General features: G+C 45.6%; 1 protein-coding gene across 1 annotated transcript in view; it reads right to left on the bottom strand.

The window, feature by feature from the left end:
- ATP11B (ATPase phospholipid transporting 11B (putative)) overlaps positions 1–21,095 on the bottom strand; it is a 134,797-nt gene that overhangs the window by 89,489 nt on the left and 24,213 nt on the right. The window contains exons 4-9 of the mRNA XM_006147387.1: positions 19,566–19,682; positions 14,026–14,115; positions 12,225–12,305; positions 4,382–4,489; positions 4,067–4,195; positions 2,886–2,989 (exon numbers count right to left, since the gene is read on the bottom strand). Of these exons, the coding sequence (XP_006147449.1) occupies positions 2,886–2,989; positions 4,067–4,195; positions 4,382–4,489; positions 12,225–12,305; positions 14,026–14,115; positions 19,566–19,682 (629 nt within the window). The remainder of the gene's footprint in view (positions 1–2,885; positions 2,990–4,066; positions 4,196–4,381; positions 4,490–12,224; positions 12,306–14,025; positions 14,116–19,565; positions 19,683–21,095) is intronic.

The following is a 21,095-nucleotide window of genomic DNA, read 5'->3' as shown; positions in this document are numbered from 1 at the left end:
CGTGGGAGCGGCCGCGCCCTCCAAGGAAAAACTCTCCAAAAAAAAAAAAAAAAAAAAAAATTATGTTCTAAAGGGACCAGTAGATGGCATACGTTGCTGGATTCTCACGTGGTCGCCCATGGTTGAGTCCTGGACCTAGGGGCTTAAAAATCACACTGAGCATGTGTGCATGCATGCCCCAAATCCCGAGAAGACAGTGGAGAAGGGACTGCGGCATGGCCATCGCCCTTGGGGGTGATTTCTGTCTCTCTCTCTCCAGTGAGTCCTGCAGCCAGGTGGGGTCACAGAGGATGTACCTGGTGTAGACCCATGACATGTGCCAGGGCCTTCTGATCGGCTTCCAGCATCACACAGCAGGCCCCTTCACCGTGTTATGAGGGGCCAAGCTGGGCCGGCAGGTGGCATGGTGGGTAAGGCACATGACTCCCACATGGCCGGTCAGCATTTGAGTCTTGGACCTGGTGGCTTGCTTTTTCACTTTACCTCTCTCTGTCTCTGTCTCTCTCTGGTGAATTAAAATAATAATGATGATGCTAAATAAAATGACATAAATAATTCTTTGTAAAAAATGGCCAATCCATGAGGGCTTAAGTAATTTTATTTCTGCAGCTCTGTGGGTTCCTAGGACATAGTCTAGTACCAGCTATCATGCTTCATCACCGCATACCCGACATCCAGCAAACACCTCAGTACCGACAGACCCAGCTCAGAACTCAGCATCTGGTTGATGAAAGGACAATGCAAAGGCTCACCCCTCAACTTTGAGTAACATTCTGGAACTCCATCAACTATTCGATAGTTATTGACTGTCTAGTATGGGTCTAGGCACATCAACAGTTAAGCACATTATACACACATACAAATCTTCCTTGCACATGTCGTAAAGATAATTCAATAAAAGGAAAATTTTAAGTGTATAAAATTAAATACATAAAGATGTTTATTCTTTCAACTGTCAACAAAAACATAGTAAGGCCCCCTGTATGCCAGATACCGTTCTAGGTGCTTGGGACACATTAGTGACTAAGTCACGCTAAGGTGCTTGCATTCCGTTTACGTCCTCGTGGGAGATGGCAATGACACGCAACACGCAGCAAGTCAGGCACAGGGAGTACCGTGTGACGGAGAGCAGCACAGCAGGGCTGGGAAGGGTCAGGCTGCAGTGCTGAGCAGTCGAGGCAGTCTCGCTGAGGACTAAAGACCCGCGGTGGTAGATGCTGGCCACACTAAAGGGCCAGCAGGCAGCGTAGCCGTTAAGGTGCTGGATTCCCACAAGGCCCCTCCGCTTCGAGGGTCAGACCTAGCAGCTTGAGAAACACGCTGGGGGCATGTATGCGCATATCCAAAATCCAGAGAGAAGAATGAGGTGGAGGGACCGCTGCATGGCCATCCTCCCCGGGGGCGGATTTCTCACCTTCCCTCTCTGTCTCTGTCTCTCTCGGGTGAGTGCATGCACCCTATAGCAAAAATTTACAGAAAAATAACAGCTAGCGGAAAGGTGGGAGTGGGTATGTCATGTTCAATGCCAAGTAAGAAGCCCAGCGTGGCTGGTGTAACACGGTAGAGTGGGATAGAAAACAGGTCAGAGAAGGACTGGGAACAGGGGCAACTGAGGAGGGTCTTACACGTGGCTACAACAACGTGGGCTTTGACTGAGTGACTTGGAGAGCCACCACAGGGTCTGAACTGCAGCGGTGGAGTGACAGGATCCGAGTTACATTTTTAGAAGACCACTCCAGCTGCTTCTGTGGAAACAGACTAACCAGAGGGAGGGTAAAGGCAGAAAAGGCAGTGAAGGTGCCTTTGACAGCAGCAATCTGGGCGGAAGCTGGCCACACAATCAACAGAATGCCCTGGTTGAGTGGAGGAGATATGAGAGAATCAGAAGTGACAGGAGAGAAGCGAGGGCTCATGACTGACCAAGGCTTTGGCCTGAGCAGGTGGGAACATGGAGTAAGACAGAGACACAGGGTTCTGGGCTGGACGCCTGTCTGTGCACCCAAGGTGTCCAATAGGCAGGTGGGTAAGCGAGGAGGGGCCGCCTGTCCCTTGCAAATGTGCACCCAGAGCAGCATCCAGGGTATGCACAACGACTAGCCCGGAACTGCACCACTGCGCTGGCTCACCTCCCACGGGCCACCTACCGTATGCTTTCAGGACGGCGGTGTGTCCACAGAGAAACGCGTACCTATGGTGCCACGACACCCCAGAAGACATCCCCCTGTAAACCTCGCTGTCGACTCACTCACGTAGAGACCCAGCCCTAGGAATGGAACTCGGCCGGTACGTGTGGAGTGCTTGTAGGCAGCCTTGTGTGATGGCGAATGCGGCAGTCGGTCGCGGACACCACAGAAAATGGGACCGAGACTGAGAAGGGGCAATCCCTGGGTAACTGGCAGAGGCGGAGCGGTCGTTAAACAGGTGGGTCGTTAAGCGAGGAGGGCCTGTGTATCCAGGGCTGCCCCTATAGTGCAGTGTTAGGTGCAGAGCACTAGGGCCCAGATCCCACATGGCTGACGGTGACTGGAATCTGGGTCCCCACAGCCTGAAAACAGGCCAGGTGTGTGCACACGTATGTCTAGAATGCTGACAGGACGGAGAGATGGAAGGAATGAGGACTGCAGCGTGACGACTCCCCACTGCAGAGACAGGGAGGGAGGGAGCAGGGACCGCGGTGTGTCCACACCCCACTGCAGAGACAGGGAGGGAGGGAGCAGGGACCGCGGTGTGTCCACACCCCACTGCAGACAAGGAGGGAGGGAGCGAGGACCGCGGTGTGTTTGTTTCCACACCCCACTGGGAAGTGCTTGTTTTCTCACTTTCTCCTTCTCTCTTCCTGGTGAGCACAGGCAATTAAAGAAAGAAGATGCGAACCCACCCCGTACCTGTACAGGTCTGCTTCTGGCTGCTGGCACTCCACCACGGCCGTGAGCGCATCCAAGTTGGCGACTGTGCGTAATGCTGCTGTTTCTGGGACTGCCACGTGTGTCTGGGGAAGAAAGAAGCTTCAGCTGCGGGTCGAGGTCCAGACAGGACCTCAGCTAGCAACGGTTTCAAACCTCTTGCAGATGAAACCATGGCAAGCAGTGCTCAGGGCCACTCGGCTAGGCAACAAAACAGAGAGGCTACCAGAACCCCAGCCGAGGCAGCTACTGGATTACCTGTCCAAGAGGCTGCTGGCACATAAGGACATCAGTCTGTAACGTGTGCTTAGTTGCTACTATTCAGAGTTCATTATAATCAATTCAACAGGAAAAAACGTGGGGTCAGCCCTGTAGCAAAATGTATAAGGAAGCTAGATTCCACATGGCGGTGGTTCAAATCCCGGCCCTGGCAGCTTGAAGAACACAACGGAGCGTGCAGGCCTTGAATTCCCGACAGAAGGCAGCAAAAGGAACTCGATGTGACCACTCCTACGAGGGTGCTCTGTCTCTGGCAGGCAAATACACATGACAGTTCCCAAAAAGGGACAAAATTGTGAATCTTCACCTTTGAGTATATGCTGAAAAACTAGAAAACTTAAACTTATCTCTTACCTTAAAAAGCAATAAAAAATAATTAAGAGACATTTTTCTGAAAAAACATTTTCATTTTTATTTTGAATGTACTAAACCATGTGATCCTATTCTCTAAATAAATATATAACTCTTTTTAAAAAGTTTTATAATTTTTGGGATCAGGAGATGGTATAATGACTACATTGCTGGACTCCCATGTAGTCGACTATGGTTCGATTCCTGGATCCAGTGGCTTAAACTCAAACCAGGCACATGTGCGTGCATGCCCAAGATCCCGAGAGGAGAAGGGATTGTGGCATGACCATCCCCCCTGGGGGGTGATTTCTCACTTTCTATCTGTCTGTCTCTGTCTTTTTGGTGAGTGCACATGCCCTATAGCAAAAACCTCTCAAAAAAAAAAAAATTCCTAATTTTTCTAGACGTTATAATAATAAGAGAAAATTCTCCTTTATTAGGTCAAACCACACTTTAACCAAAGAAAACCTTACCACAAATCACAGATTTTTTTATTTACCAAGAGCAAAACTTAAATAAACGCCTGAACAAACCTTCAAATTAGTTTCTCCATCCAAACTAGCAGTGGTAACGTGGCACGACCCATCAAGTCGGTCTGAGGACAGAAGCACCAGGTCTGCAGGGAAAATTTCATCTTTGGCTATTCGAACAATATCGCCCACCTAGGAAGAGTTCGGGAAGTGAGTGCACAGATTTGACACAGCAAGGGCTCCCTTTTACTGGGGTCTGAATAAGCGCCCTAGCATGGCATGCTGGTGGGAGGAGCAGGCTGTTAGCTGAAGTACGGTCGACCCAGAGCTACGCTCGACCCAGAGCACACCGCATCCTGGCCGCTACCAGACGCGTACCCGGATGTTCTTTGATCTCGTCTTCACAAGGCCACCGCTTCGAACGACATAAACAGGAGCTCCGTTTACTTCGTTGTCTGAGATATGTCGTAACCAATCTTCATATCCCTGTAAATACCGAAGATTAAAAAATTTATTTCTCAGTAAAACTTGAAGACGCATTTCTCAAATGAGGGGAAAACAAATCAGAAAGCTCCCCCACACGTCCTGTTCTCCAGAACTCGTCGCGGCACTCTGATGCAAACGCCCACAGGTACCTGCTCCTCTCTTCCCTCGATTCTCATCACACAGCTCCTGAGTCTCACGGGACCTCTCTGGTCACTCCTTGTTCTCCTCCTGAAAGGCTCTTGCATGTCACCTCTCTGGGTCCCTTCCTCATACCTCACTCTCACTAGATTTCTTTTGTTCTTCCATCTTCGAATTATATAAACAAGGTGAGCCTGTGGCAGGGTGGGGTTAGGGCGGACGGACCCCACTTCCTGGTTTGAGTCCAGGATCTGGGGCTTGGGAAGGACACCGGGAGTAGGTGCATGCAAGGCCCAAGCCCGGAAAGAAGAGAGGAAAGAGGCAGGGGCTGTGGTGTGACCGTTCCCCACGGGCGAGGCGTTCACTCTGGTTCTCCCCATCCCCTCCCCTGCCCACCAGGCCGGCACACGAGCTCTCAGGCAACAGTAAAAAAAAATTGTATAGGAGCCTGGCAGGTGGCATGGTGGTTAAGGATGCTGGAGTACCACATGGCTGAGTGCAGTTCGAGTCCCGGACCTGGCAGCTTGCTATTTTGCTTTTTTTCTCTCTTGCTCTGTCCCTCTCCAGTTAAATTAAAAATAATGAAATAAAGTTAAATAAAATAATTCTTTTTAAAAAACTGGATAAACATGTTGGTAATTCTGAAATTTTTATCTGTGGTTCATATTTTTCTTCTTGACTCCAAATCTGAATACAGAACTACGTTATTAAGGGAACCAGCAGTTAGCGTAATGGCTATGTCGCTGGACTCCCACGTAGTCGACCGTGGTTCGCGTCCCGGACCCGGTGGCTTAAAACTCACGCCGGGCGCGTGTGCGTGCATGCCCAAGATCCCGAGAGGAGAATGGAGGAGAGGGGATTGCGGCGTGACCATCCCCCTTGGGGGGTGATTTCTCGCTTTCTGTCTCTATGTCTCTCTCTGTCTGTCTGGCGAGCGCACGCGCCCTACAGTGAAAATCTCTCCCAAAGATCGTTATTAATATCTCCATTTTCATAGCTCGTAAATATTTTAAACACATTTAAAACTAAATTGATGATGTCACCCCTCCCCCAAAGCTGTTCCATTTCCAATGTTCTCCATCTCGACAAATGACATCAGCATCTAACTCATGCCAGAAATTTGGGGAGTTGTTTCTGAGTCTCACCTTTTCCTATTACCTGGTCAATCAGTAAGTTCTATTGCTTCTACGTGCAGATGGTATTTTTCATCATAAAGTGTCAATTCACAGAACATGATTACACACAAATAGCAAAAAACAGCTAGAAACTGAGGTTCAGTCTTTCACTTTTTAAATAACAGACCAACAGAATTAATTACAATTAGTATTTTACAAGATAGCGGGGTTGTATAGATCATCGTTAAGTGAAACAGATGCAAATCAGTCATATGGAATACTTTGATTAAATGTTAGTGACTGAATTATTTTCTTAGTGCAAAGGACTTGCTGTAGTATTTTAAGAAAATTCACAAACTCCGAGCACAGTGCAAGTACGGCGAGTGACCCAAGAGCCAGTGCTGAGTGAGAAGGGGCAGGTGCAGAACAGGCTGTTGTCCCTGCTGTCAGCAGCGACAAGATACGGCTCCATGGAACTCTGCACAGAGAAGAGACCAGGGCTCATCCACAAACAACTGCCTCTCTGGGGAGGGGCTACAGTACCGCCGCCGCCCACCTCGAGACTGGGGCTTAGCACTGGAAGACTCTTCCTTTATTCTAGTTTGGACCGTTTCCATTTTTAAAAAAATGTGCATGTACTATTTAAAAATATTATTAAACATATTATTAAAAACAAAAAAATTATATAAAATATAAAGTAAAATATTAATGACTGCTAAGAAGGTCTATTTTTTCAGAGGGAAACTTTTAAGGAAAGCACTTTTAAAATACCTAAATTATGTTAGCCCAGTCAAGCTGTAATATGTCAATTTTAGAGAAATCTAATTGAAAGTTAAAACATCTATTCTGAAACTGTCAAAACACATACTTTCTTTAATAGTCGGATGACATTAACAGCAGAGGAAGAATAAAGATGTTATCTTTTTTTAACTAAGCTCGGAAGTTCTAACTCATCCTACTGCCAGGCCCACCTTCCCAGAACACCGTATGAATTCACTCCCCTACTCAAACCCACTTCAACAGGCTCTTAACTCTTAGAGCAAAAAGTCTCCCGCTCTCTTAATTTAGCACCAGCCTGAATTTCTACTGTAAGCCCGTATTGTTTTACTATATAGCAAACGTGTCAGACTTAAAATGCCCCCAAGTCAGCCTTGCCTTTACTCGCATTTAGGTCCTTGTCCAAGTTACCTCTGTCAGCTGCATTTGCCCATATTCTAAGATTCATCTTATTATTATTTTTTTTGGAGAGGTTTTTGATATGTGCTTGCCAGAAAGAGAGACAAAAAAACGAGAAATCACCCCCTTAATTGCCAGAAAGAGAGACAAAAAACGAGAAATCACCCCCCCGGGGGGATGGCCATGCCACAATCCCTTCTCCTCCATTCTCCTCTCGGGATCTTGGGCACGCACGCACACGCGCCTGGCGTGAGTTTAAGCCACCGGGTCCAGGATTCGAACTAGTCGGCTACATGGGAGTCCGGTGACATAGCCATTACGCCAACTGCTGGTCCCTCTGAGATCCATCTTAATAACCCGTCCCTCATGAGACCTCCCCTGATCATCTGGATGAAGTACTCCACCCCTTCTCTAAACAGCTATCCCTCGCTGGATCCTACTACTACTCGATGAAAAACAACTGTTTTTGTATATGTGGCCTTACCTTCCTACATCATAGGCCTTAGACTCATGGAGGGCCAACACCATCTTTCTTACCAGACTCCCACTCCTTCATTACACAACTGGAGGGGAGACTTAAAATGCACATACGGTTGGGCGAAGTTAAAGAACAAAATGATAAACTAATTCATATTCAGATGTAAATAATAATAAAGCTTTTTCCTGTTTTGATAAAAGGCGACGCAGACTAGTAAAGGGAGAGAAGGGGGTGTTGGGCCATGGCGACTTCCATGTAAGCTCTCCTTGGGTCCGTTCTGTTGATGCCCAGGGATGGATACAGAGGCCTGAGGAACACCTGGGAGTATTCTGTTTGGCATCATGGCTAAGGAGGCTGAAAATACAAACTCGCCAGCATGTTGTTCAACAGCTAGTGGTGGTTCCGATTAATTGCAGTACATACTTGGTCAAATATATACAGAAAGAAAAGGGCAAGAGTGTTGTAACATTTTACACTGCTTTTAAATATATTCGATAGATTCATTCATTCATTGACTTGTTCATCTACTAAATAGGTATCAGTTGAAGACCCGATGCACGTGTGGCTTTGTTCCTGGAAGTAAACCAGTATATAAAACACAGCCTCTCCCTGTACAGCTGAGCAGAAGTAGCAGGCATTTGTTCAACAGAAAACAGGTAGAAGCAAATGACATGGAGAAAAAGCTAGAGCAGGAAATGAGTGGCACGGTGACCAGAAGCCAGTTTAAGTACCTACGTAAAATGAAGGCTTGAGCTAAGCAGTTACCCGGTGGAAAAACTCCGGGAAGAGAGGACAGCAAGTCCAGAGCGTTCAGAGAGGAGACGCTGGACTGAAGAACAAGGACAGACATGTGGCTGGGGCACCCAACACGGGAAGAGGGTGGGAAAAAAGCAAAAGACAGGACCGGGAGGGGGCTGTGGACGTCTCTGTAAACCACTGGTCCACGTGTGACGAGAACCTACCAAGCAGGATAAGAGCTCGGCCTGGCTACCGTGTGAAAACGAGAAGGGGGACGTGAGAGCACCATTAGGAGGTAACGGACGGTCGGATGGTCGCTCATCCACAAACAACTGCCTCTCTGGGGAGGGGCTACAGTACCGCCGCCGCCCACCTCGAGACTGGGGCTTAGCACTGGAAGACTCTTCCTTTATTCTAGTTTGGACCGTTTCCATTTTTAAAAAAATGTGCATGTACTATTTAAAAATATTATTAAACATATTATTAAAAACAAAAAAATTATATAAAATATAAAGTAAAATATTAATGACTGCTAAGAAGGTCTATTTTTTCAGAGGGAAACCTTTTAGGAAAGCACTTTTAAAATACCTAAATTATGTTAGCCCAGTCAAGCTGTAATATGTCAATTTTAGAGAAATCTAATTGAAAGTTAAAACATCTATTCTGAAACTGTCAAAACACATACTTTCTTTAATAGTCGGATGACATTAACAGCAGAGGAAGAATAAAGATGTTATCTTTTTTTAACTAAGCTCGGAAGTTCTAACTCATCCTACTGCCAGGCCCACCTTCCCAGAACACCGTATGAATTCACTCCCCTACTCAAACCCACTTCAACAGGCTCTTAACTCTTAGAGCAAAAAGTCTCCCGCTCTCTTAATTTAGCACCAGCCTGAATTTCTACTGTAAGCCCGTATTGTTTTACTATATAGCAAACGTGTCAGACTTAAAATGCCCCCAAGTCAGCCTTGCCTTTACTCGCATTTAGGTCCTTGTCCAAGTTACCTCTGTCAGCTGCATTTGCCCATATTCTAAGATTCATCTTATTATTATTTTTTTTGGAGAGGTTTTTGATATGTGCTTGCCAGAAAGAGAGACAAAAAAACGAGAAATCACCCCCCCGGGGGGATGGCCATGCCACAATCCCTTCTCCTCCATTCTCCTCTCGGGATCTTGGGCACGCACGCACACGCGCCTGGCGTGAGTTTAAGCCACCGGGTCCAGGATTCGAACTAGTCGGCTACATGGGAGTCCGGTGACATAGCCATTACGCCAACTGCTGGTCCCTCTGAGATCCATCTTAATAACCCGTCCCTCATGAGACCTCCCCTGATCATCTGGATGAAGTACTCCACCCCTTCTCTAAACAGCTATCCCTCGCTGGATCCTACTACTACTCGATGAAAAACAACTGTTTTTGTATATGTGGCCTTACCTTCCTACATCATAGGCCTTAGACTCATGGAGGGCCAACACCATCTTTCTTACCAGACTCCCACTCCTTCATTACACAACTGGAGGGGAGACTTAAAATGCACATACGGTTGGGCGAAGTTAAAGAACAAAATGATAAACTAATTCATATTCAGATGTAAATAATAATAAAGCTTTTTCCTGTTTTGATAAAAGGCGACGCAGACTAGTAAAGGGAGAGAAGGGGGTGTTGGGCCATGGCGACTTCCATGTAAGCTCTCCTTGGGTCCGTTCTGTTGATGCCCAGGGATGGATACAGAGGCCTGAGGAACACCTGGGAGTATTCTGTTTGGCATCATGGCTAAGGAGGCTGAAAATACAAACTCGCCAGCATGTTGTTCAACAGCTAGTGGTGGTTCCGATTAATTGCAGTACATACTTGGTCAAATATATACAGAAAGAAAAGGGCAAGAGTGTTGTAACATTTTACACTGCTTTTAAATATATTCGATAGATTCATTCATTCATTGACTTGTTCATCTACTAAATAGGTATCAGTTGAAGACCCGATGCACGTGTGGCTTTGTTCCTGGAAGTAAACCAGTATATAAAACACAGCCTCTCCCTGTACAGCTGAGCAGAAGTAGCAGGCATTTGTTCAACAGAAAACAGGTAGAAGCAAATGACATGGAGAAAAAGCTAGAGCAGGAAATGAGTGGCACGGTGACCAGAAGCCAGTTTAAGTACCTACGTAAAATGAAGGCTTGAGCTAAGCAGTTACCCGGTGGAAAAACTCCGGGAAGAGAGGACAGCAAGTCCAGAGCGTTCAGAGAGGAGACGCTGGACTGAAGAACAAGGACAGACATGTGGCTGGGGCACCCAACACGGGAAGAGGGTGGGAAAAAAGCAAAAGACAGGACCGGGAGGGGGCTGTGGACGTCTCTGTAAACCACTGGTCCACGTGTGACGAGAACCTACCAAGCAGGATAAGAGCTCGGCCTGGCTACCGTGTGAAAACGAGAAGGGGGACGTGAGAGCACCATTAGGAGGTAACGGACGGTCGGATGGTCGCGGCCAGCGAGGCCGGGGGCAACTGGGACTAGTTAAGGTGGTCGCGGCCAGTGAGACCGAGGGCAACTGGGACTAGTTAAGGTGGTCGCGGCCAGTGAGACTGAGGGCAACTGGGACTAGTTAAGGTGGTCGCGGCCAGCGAGGCCGGGGGCAACTGGGACTAGTTAAGGTGGTGGCGGCCAGCGAGACTAGTTAAGTCCAAGTTTGAGATCCTTGTGATGCCCAAGTAAAAGCGCTGTGAAATGCTGCATGAGTGCATCTGGACTTCAGAGACTGGCTTCTAGGTGAATAGAACCTGAGAACCGTGGACACACAGGGCGCTCTGAGCCACTGAACCGGAGGAAATCAACTAAGGGGGCAGTTCCCGCCTTAGGGCGGTCTGGCTTAGAGTATTTCAGCTTAATGAGGAGTGCACCAGAAGGTAAGGCCATCGTTAATCAAGGGGCATCGGAACTTAAGATGGCTCGATTTATGACTTTTCACCTTTATGATGGGCTTATTAGGATAGGATATTAAATGCACCTTTGACTTAGGATATTGACGACTTACGCTGGGTTTATTGGGGTGTAATCCCAGCATGAGTCAAGTAGCAACTACAGAAAAGCGGTCCAAGGGCCCATGGGTTACTCTGAGGACAGAAATAACACCTGGGAAAACAAGTCAATGTGGAATTGATGAAGTCGTGTGGATACTTAATGACTCACGGACAGGAAGTTCTCATCTCCAACAGAAGAGTAAAGAAAGGGAAACCAAATTGACAGAACTGTGCCGCAGTGACCTCTGACACCAGATGCTCATTTCACTGTTGCTCTCTAGGTTCCGCTTACCCTTCTTCTTTAAGTAACAAAGAAGATACTTCATCCCAGAATTATAAGATGCTTGTTAATTTTATTTCCTTGTCCCTATAGCTTACAGAATGGAAACGTATCACATTATACAAGGCGATTCACTTCTCTCTCCGTGGAACAGACCGGCTCTGTGTAACAGACCCGCCACGGTTTTGAGAAGTGGTAGCTATGGACACGCGCCATTCCTATGAATTCCTTCATCTGTTGTTCAGTGTATTCATCGAATACTCTTGTTTCTCTGTATCTAAATTTCAACATCAATTCACAATTTGGTGGAAGCCATTCCCTTAGGATACTACTGTATTTAAAAACTAACTTCAATAAATTACATGTAAAAAGGAGGAAAGCTCTATATGATTTTTATTCACTAATGTTTGTGCTGAAAGTACATGCTCCAATTCTTACAAACATTATCACTTTCAAACTGTATTTCCTTTCATCGTCACCATGCTCCACAAGGATGATTTAAATAGTCTGTTCCATATATAGATTGGTTTGTACACTTATAATACTTGTTTCTGTACGCTTCCTGGGTGTGTCAGAGAGGTGACATATTTTAACAATACTATTCCTTCCATGAGTCACCAGTTACTGAAATATAACAGAGTAGCTAATGCAGTTGAATTTACCATACATGAAACACATTTGTTGCTTTCTTATGGAATTTATTCTCATAACAATGAATGATACTTTGTAGTGGAAATATTTAGTAACTGCTGAAGGGCTTGGGGAAACCACAATAATGAAGTATCTCATACCTGCTTTATGGCGGTTACTGTGATCACAAAAAATAATGGAAGTCCACTGGTAATCGGACTGGTTGGTGTGTCAATCATAAGCTAGATGTAAGAAAAGAATGCAGTGTTATATTTGAATTTTGTACACATCACGCAGTTAACATCTAAAATCTCATACTAATCACACGGTAAGTACAGTTTTGTTCAAGTTTCACAAGGTCATTTTGTTGGTGGTCACATGGGGTAGCAGAACTCGGGGTTGAGCTATCGTACCCAGACACCCCCAGAGTGGACTCGGTCTCTCACGCAGGGCACCCAGGCGCCTCCTCAGCATGTGCCTCGGAGAGGAGTCACAGCTGCTCCGCTCTCCTTCACATTTCTGTGCAAGTCGTGATGAATGCTGAAGTCTGTCAACAACTTCTACCCTGGGATTCAGAATAAACTCAACACTAGGGAGCGTGAACGAGGACTGGCACTACGGAAGAGGTTTTTTCTACAAGTGACTTTGCTATATCCAACAGAGCCAGTGAGAATAGCTAGGAAAAATGAGGTTGCAGTTCCGATCTGAATCACAGTTGGGGTTTGCAGGAGAAGTAAAGAAATATTCGCAGTAATTGCCTAAGACTCGTGAGGACACATATCCACTACTTCTTAATGTCCCCTCAGTCTGGATAGGCCCATCAAAATCGTTCCATTCCACAGACAAGCTAAATTCCTGATCTCAGTTAGTACTTTCACAAATGCATGTTTCACATGTTACGTGAATGAGGTTAGGAGAAACGTCTTGCTTTTCCAAGAAAATCAAACTGATGCTCTATTGACAAAAAAAATCAGAATTTCCTTCTCTGATCATGAAGAATAGTATTTTTTATAAGTACATGTTTCCTAAAACTTTAAAATTACTTGAAATTTTTAATTTTTCTTTTGAAATCTTAGGTTCTACTAAGAAAACAGTTCATTTTATAGAAAAATTCAGTGTCACATTAAAATTGTTAAAGTTTTATCAGAGAAGAATCACTGTGTTAAAGGAAAATGACAATCATAGTTTTAAAATCTTGACTTATATTCAAATTTTATGGTCTGTTCTCTTGATATTTTGCTATGTACACATATATATATATACATAATGTAAAAATTAATAAACTATCAAAATAGCCTATAATGAATAGATTTGAGCTAAGAAAATGGTCTCTTAAAGAGTCTATATTCAGGGGACCAGCAGGTGGTGTGGTGGTTAAGGCGCTGGACAATCCCACATGGCCGACCATGGTTCAAGTCCTGGACCTGGTGGCTTGCTTTCTCACTTTCCCTCTCTCTCTCTTTCTGGTCAAATTAAAATAAATGAATGAATTAATAAAATTGAATAAATAATTCTTTTTGAAAAAAGGAGAATCTATACTCACATGCTTAAAAATTGAAATTAAAAAAAATTAAATTAAAATAAAAAAAATAAAGCCAAATAAAATAATTTTTTGTACAAAGATGGTCCAAAAAGAAGAATGTGCCCAAAACATGCACTGTACAACATTGAAAACAAAATAATGTCATTTTGAGGCAGATGGTCTGAAAGGGGCCATTTTTGGCTGAGGTTATCAGCACTGTAGCAAATGAGGGAGGGGATGAAATAGCACCGAGTCCTGAGTCCACAGGCTAGGTGTGATCCCGCCCTGTACTCACTGGACACGGTGAACACAGTACCAAAGGCGTGCAGGAAACATGAGTCCATGGACAGATGGTTAAGAACACAGTACGTTTCCCTGTTCAAAGACACACTTTTAGAATTCATGTTTACACACTTAATCTACTGAATGAAAAAGCTTACCTGAACCAAAAATATAATAAGAAAATAAAAGTTTGCCACTCTTCTGAATTGTTCAAATAAATTTTTTGGAACAAAATTCCACACAGTATACTAAAAAACAAACAAAAAAAAAAGTAGAGAGATCAATAAATTAATATTTTGAAATAACATATATTAAATAGATGTAACAATTAAGAAAAGTAAAATCAGATTTACTATGCTTAGACAAATCCTGTAGCCCTTAGTGTTACAAACTACTTATCCGATTTCCAGATTCAAGACTTTTATTCTACTCCTTTGTATTAGTTTGCTGTTTACTAGCAATTTTGGCATATTTTTAAAAATGTGCCAGAGGGCACATGTACTCCGGCCCCCGCCCCCACACCCAGCCAAGGGGAATGGCCACACTGCAATCCCTTCTCCTCTCTCTCTTTTTCTGGACTTTGGACATGGGTGCACAAGAGCACAGAGACAAAGTGAGATGACTACACCACAATCCCATCTCCTCCACTGTCCTGTCAGGATTTTGGGCGCACGCGTGCACACACACACACACACACACACACGCACGGGCCAGCATAATTTTAAAGTTGCCGGGTCTGGGACCTGAACTGCGGTCAGCCACGTGGGGGACGAGCGCCTTAACCACCACGCCCCCTGCTGGTGCCTGAATGTGGATGTTTTGCAAGTTGCCAGATCTAAAACTGCAACCACACAGTCAGCTATATGAGATCCAGCTTCCATAAACACCAGGCCACAGGCCGGCCCAATCCTGGCATATGTATTTTTTTAATGAGATAAACTGGAACCTGCCAATGTTCCCATTAAATTCTATTAAATAGAAACTTAATAATTTTGAAAGGCAGATCTAAAAGAACACTTGTATAAAGTTTAAACTTTGGTTATACAAAACTAAACCTAACGCTAAAAATGAGTGCTGATACAAATGCCGTTAGTACATACGATTTATTTTACATTTTACTTAGTTCAGCGTCAGAGGAAACAGTCTAATTATTCAATTATTATTTGTTTCATATAAAATACAGAAAAATAATCTAGAGTGCTAAAACGCCGTAGATAAGTAATCATGGGATAACCACAAAGAAAATTTCATGAAGACATGAACATCTGTCATGGTGTGGATTTCACAAGGAGAGACAGCAGAGTACAACGGCCAAGAGAACCGCTACTGGGGTTAAACTGCAGCGGCTCAGCAACTAACTGCCACACCTACCACGCAACCTGGGCCTGAGCTCCTGACTGCCACCCCTGCCACATGACCTTGGCCTGTCTTGGTGGCCCACTTTGTCCCCTATAAAATAATGACAACAGCAGTCACACTTCACAGGGTGCTTCCGAGGATGACATGAGCTAAGGTAGTTAGGAGGCGCCAGGGACCGGCCTGGCTCCCAGTGTAAGAAACCAAAACACGACTATAAAATGCCATTTTGCAAGGAAGTTTAATCTAAGGTAAGGCAGCCACTATGATCAATCTCATTAAACAAAGACACGCACTTCTACAGTGTGTAAGACACCTGCACCAGGGAAACAAAGGCAGTTGTCCAGCGTCAAACAGAGGGCGTTCTGGGCCCAACGCCAACAACCGCACTGCTGGATTCAAAGGCAGTCGGTGAGCCGGGCCGCTGGGCCGGGGGAAGGCCTCCCGAGTAGCTGTGGCCCCAGGGAGGCTCCAGTGGCCTGGCTCGCCGAGGCAGGCCAGGAAGGGTGGCATGTGGCTGTGATCCGGCAGGCTGGGAGGCTGGGCCAGGAGCACTGGGATGTGGCAGGCCTTGTCAGAAAACAACAAAACAAAACTTACCTCTCTTCCTCCCTCTCCCTCCCACACACTGTCATTAAAAAAACAGGATGAAGTAAATAAAGGAATATACAAATAACTCAAAGGAAAAACAGTTGGTAAGAAAGAAAAATTTAATACAGGAGGTTATATCTCACATGAGCTTTCGAAGAGGCCATAAAGGCCCTACAGGCAGATAAGGGAGAACATTAAAGCCTGGGGTTGACACCAAGGAATCAGAGCAAAGGAGCAATGACAGGAGAGCCCAGCAGAAGCCTGCGGATAGCAAGTCACCCCTCCAAACGGGTTTAAGGAGGCAATAGTGTTATCACAGAGACTAAGGAGAGCTAGTCCTCATCACTGTGAAAATAACAAAGGCCATCTTTATTCAAACACCTGTGTCTTTGAAACGACTGTCACAAACGTTAAACCTTGGTCCCTCTCTTGGGACCAGCGGCTGGCGTAATGGCTATGTCGCTGGACTCCAATATAGTCGACCACGGTTCAAGTCCCGGACCCGGTAGCTTAAACTCACACCAGGTACATGTGTGTGCGTGCCCAGGATCTCCAAGAGGAGAATGGAGGAGAAGGGACTTCAGCGTGGCCATCCCCCAAGGGGGAGATTTCTCGCTTTCTGTCTCTCTGGTGAGCACATGCACCCTTATAGTAAAAACATCTCCAAAAAACAAAAACAATAACAAAACAAACCTTGGCCTAGCTCCATGGCGTGGTAGTTAAGGCAGTCAAATCGCACATGGCCAGCCAAACAGTTCAAATCCAGGCGCGAGCAGTTTGAGAAACATGCATGTGTGTGTGTAACCACGCAGCACAATGCCCAAAACCCAAAACGGAGGGAAAGACAGAAGAGAGGGAATTGGAGCGTGACCACTCCTCATGGGGGTAGGTGTGATTTCTCCTTTCCACCTCTCTCTGTCTCTTCTGGAGAGTACATGTGGCCTTCAGGAAAAAAACATTAAACCCAGTACTGATACATATAAAAATAATCATTTTTTACTTAATTTGTAAGTGAGATTTTACTTAAGATTTTACTTAATTTCAAAAACTTTCCAGAAGAACACTCAGCTTCTAGTATTGTGGCAAAGGAGTTAAGTGTTCCTATAAACTCCCAACAGGTAAGAATTATAAAAAATGGATTAATAAAAACTATTTAAAAATCTGGAAAGTACCCAAAATATAGAAGGAAATTAGAAGGGGGTTTAATTTTTTTTTTTTTTTGGAGAGGTTTATGCTATAGGGCGCGTGCGCTCGCCAGACAGACAGAGACAGAGAGACAGAAAGTGAGAAATCACCCCCTGGGGGGATGGCCATGCCGCAATCCCTTCTCCTCCATTCTCCTCTTGGGATCTTGGGCATGCACGCACACGAGCCCGGCGTGAGTTTTAAGCCACCGGGTCTGGGATGCAAACTGCAGTCAAAACTGTGGTCAACTACTTGGGAGTCCAGCAACATAGCCATTACGTTAACTGCTGGTTCCCAGGGGGTTTAATTTTTTAAATGTGCAAAGAAAAGGAGTATGAATTGTGAAATTTTGGTTTCTTACTAATAGCTCGGAGACACTACACAACTCCCACTAAGGCACCGAAAAGCAGGGGAAACCAGACTTGTTGACGAGGCATGGCAAGGTTAAAGCTCAGGGCTGGAAAAGCAGCGGAGACGTTCAGAAAATGACGAGAGAGAGAGAGAAGCACACTAAGAGAAAGATCTCGGTTCAGAACAGAGACGGCCCAGATCCTGGCCGCAGCTACACCACTCCCTGGAGAGAAAGAGCCGCTGACGCTGGTGCCTGCAACACGAAGAGGCGGCTCAGAGCGTGACGGGAGGTAACGGGAGTAAGTGGGAGACTCAGCACTGTGCAACCACACCTGGCCTTACAGAAAATTTTTAAAGGACAAACTCTAGTTACAGAAAGCAGAGGGGTGACTGCGAGTGCTGGGATCAGGAGGAGGGGACTGGCTGCCACGAGGCACAGGAACGTTCTGTAGCCGGAAGTATGTTTGTGATAGACTCTCCGTGGTGAGAGCACACATCTGTGGAAACGCACTGAACTGCACATTTAAAACTGGTGAACTTGTGGCCAGCAGATGGCGTGGTGGTTAAGGGTGCTAGACTCCCACGTGGCTGACTCTGGTCTGAGTTCCAGACCTGATGGCTTGCTTTCTTAAATCCTTCCCCACTCTGTCCCTCTCTGGTCAAATTAAAATAAATAAATAAATAAAAATAATTCTTAAAAAAAAAAAAACTGGTGAATTTTCCTGTATATAAATTATACCCCCAGTTAAAAAAAATAACTTCATGTTTTCAGGCAAGACTTGCGTTTCTCGCACAACTTACGAATAGAGTGTATCCTAGCGCCCCTCCAGCATCCTAGACTCACGCATCCTCTTACTACCCTCTGCTCTAGAACCATTTTCCAAAACGGGAGCTGTCAGCAATGACCGTGGGACATAAACGATGTGAAGGTGGGGAGGGCAGGGCAGAGGAAGTGCCGACCTAAGAGCACTCTCAGCAAAGACCAGATCAGGGAGATGGGCACAAAGATATGCCACTCTAAGGGGGCGGCACTGAGTCTCCCGAAGGCGCCTACTCAGCAACAGCTGGGAACTCACCCGGCTCTTCCACTCACATCCTCCGTAACAGCACTGTCCTGTGAGGTGGCCACTGGTTACATGTGGCTACTGACACTTAAACATTTAAAATTTGAAATAAAAAATGCAACTCCTCAGTCGCACTGACCGCAGGCCAAGCCTCGGCAGCTCTGTGTGACTAGAGGCTGTCACAGCAAGAGGAAGCCCATGGGTACCATTACTCTGTACCCTCGCCTTCACAAAAACGAAGGCATCTTAAAAACGCCACAGGAAGAACGAAACGAGAAAGAGCATGTAAGAGTGAAGCCTCACTTAGAACCATGAAATATTTTAGGAGAGTGATAAAGTGGAGGAAGTAGGCCTTGAAGTCATACGGAACTGAGTTCAAATTCCAACCTAGCCACGTACTAGTATGTAAACGTGGGAAGATTATCCCGCCTCCCAGCACTTCAACTGAGGACCCTGATATTTTATGAGCGTTAACGACACTTTGTAAAACTGACTTGGGGGCCAGCAGACAGCATAGCGGCTATGCCACTGGACTCCCATGCTGCTGACCGCGGTTCGAGTACCTGACCAGGTGGTTTGAAACTCATGCCAGGCATATGCATGGTGCCCAAGATCCTGGGAGGAGAATGGAAGAGAAGGGACTGTGGCATGGCCATCGCCCTTGAGGGGTGATTTTTCACTCTCCTTCTCCCTCTCACTGTCTCTGTCTCTCTCTGGCAAGCAAATGTGCCCTAAGGCAAAAAAAAAATCTAAAGAAAGAAAACTGGACTTAATAGCAGGTATCTCGTAGGTAGTCATAGGTGTAAATGAGACAGTCTCTAAGGTGCTCGAGACAGTACCTGGCACAAATAGATATTATAACACCTACTGACACATATTATAATACATACAAACACATATCATAATACATACAAACACACATAAACGCTCGCCCCTCAGTTGAACTGGGATTTCCCGGCGTGCCGGTTACCTGATGGCAGCCCTGGCAACTCCTTTATTTCATAGCTCACCACTTCGGTTACGGTAAACCTATCGACTGCCCCTTTCTTGAGTTTGTAAAGACGTAAACATATACTTGAACGTTCGCAATAAATCACTTTTCACAGTAAAACGGGACTCAGCCCCGGTTTGGTGCTAAGTGTTACCCTTACCTTAGATGAGACGATCCTGTTATCTACGAATTTCTGAGGCGTGTAAAGGCCGTTCTGAGGAAACCTGTTGGCTATGTAAATAGTCCTGGTGTCACTCTGATGCGGTGGGTCAAAACCCTAAGAGCAAGCAAAAGCAGAAGTCGTTAACGATAAGTGAGGTCAGCCAGTGTGCCTTCCAGTGGGTTCTATTTGCCAGATTACATCCATTTTTACTGGCCTGAAACTGCACATAGACTCAATCTATTTTCTTCTTTCACAGGTAAGAAGGCACATTAGCTTCCGATGTAAGCTAATTAGGTTAGACCTCTGGTCATGAAAAAGTGCACGCACTGTCAGAAATGCTACTGCAAGGAGATCAAATTATGGGGGCCACGGAAGCATGTGAGGAAAGGCTTCTTCCTCCACCGCATTGCTTCCCTTTCATTCCTGTGGGTTCCTTGCCGTTCCTTAGGGTGGATTTCTACTCAGTGATATGAAGTCCTCTGTAGTGATGGCCCAGTAAGTACCTGCCATGTCCGGTGTGGCTTATATTTAGTTTTACTTTTTCCACGCCCAGATTAACTTGTTCCCAGAGAAATTAAAGTGCATGGGTAGGGCCTTGCCCAGATTTAATCCATACAACCATTTATTTGTGCAGATTACAACATCAACTGCCTTCCTGAATAGAGACACGAACATGCGATAATTCCTGGAGGAACCATATTCTGGCCCCAGATTTAGAAAGCCGTCTCTAAAGGTCCATTACTGATCCTGACATGGATACTGAACTTGAGCTGGGAAATTTTGCTTTCCTGGACCAATAATGAAGATATTTTACTGAGACTCCCCCCTCCAAAATCATTCCTAGTGGCCTCTATGCACTAAGTGTCTAGACGGGTCCAAGTGAACAGGATGCAAACACCTGAGTACCATTAGGGTCAGAACATCCCTCTATTTCCACTGAATCTGATGCACAAAAAGTGAGAAAACAGAACAGCAGATTGCAGATCACCTCCTCCTGCACGCCTCTGAACACTCAGATTGAACTTCAAGAATTAGGAAGAAATGCACCATCCATCAGATGACTAGAATTCAACGCAGAGTCACAAGAAGTATGGGAAAGCAAGAAAACACCTCTTCTCCAAGGGAAAAGAGTAACTCTTCTTCATCCTCAGACAGTATAGTGAAACTCATGAAAATGTCTGATAAAGAATTTAGAATATTCATAGTGGCAAAGCTAACAGAGATGGAAGAGAAGAGAGACAATGAACTGCAGAAGAGGCAGGAGAAAGGAGCTGATGAGTTCCAGGAGGTAAGACAACCCTTGCAAAATCTAAAAGAGGAAATACACACTATTAAAAAAAAAAATCAAATGGGAACCAGCAGTTAGCGAAATGGCTGTCGCTGGACTCCCACGTAGTCGACCGCAATTCGCGTCCCGGACCCGGTGGCTTAAAACTCAAGCCGGGCACGTGTGCGTGCGTGCCCAAGATCCCAAGAGGAGAATGGAGGAGAAGGGATTGCGGCGTGACCATCCCCCCTGGGGGGTGA

The sequence above is a fragment of the Tupaia chinensis genome, unplaced genomic scaffold, assembly GCF_000334495.1.
Source record: "Tupaia chinensis unplaced genomic scaffold, TupChi_1.0 Scaffold000212_1, whole genome shotgun sequence".
NCBI classification, from domain to species: Eukaryota; Metazoa; Chordata; class Mammalia; order Scandentia; family Tupaiidae; genus Tupaia; species Tupaia belangeri.
The sequence above is the reverse complement of the archived record's forward strand: the minus strand, read 5'-3'. Positions and strand labels throughout refer to the sequence as shown.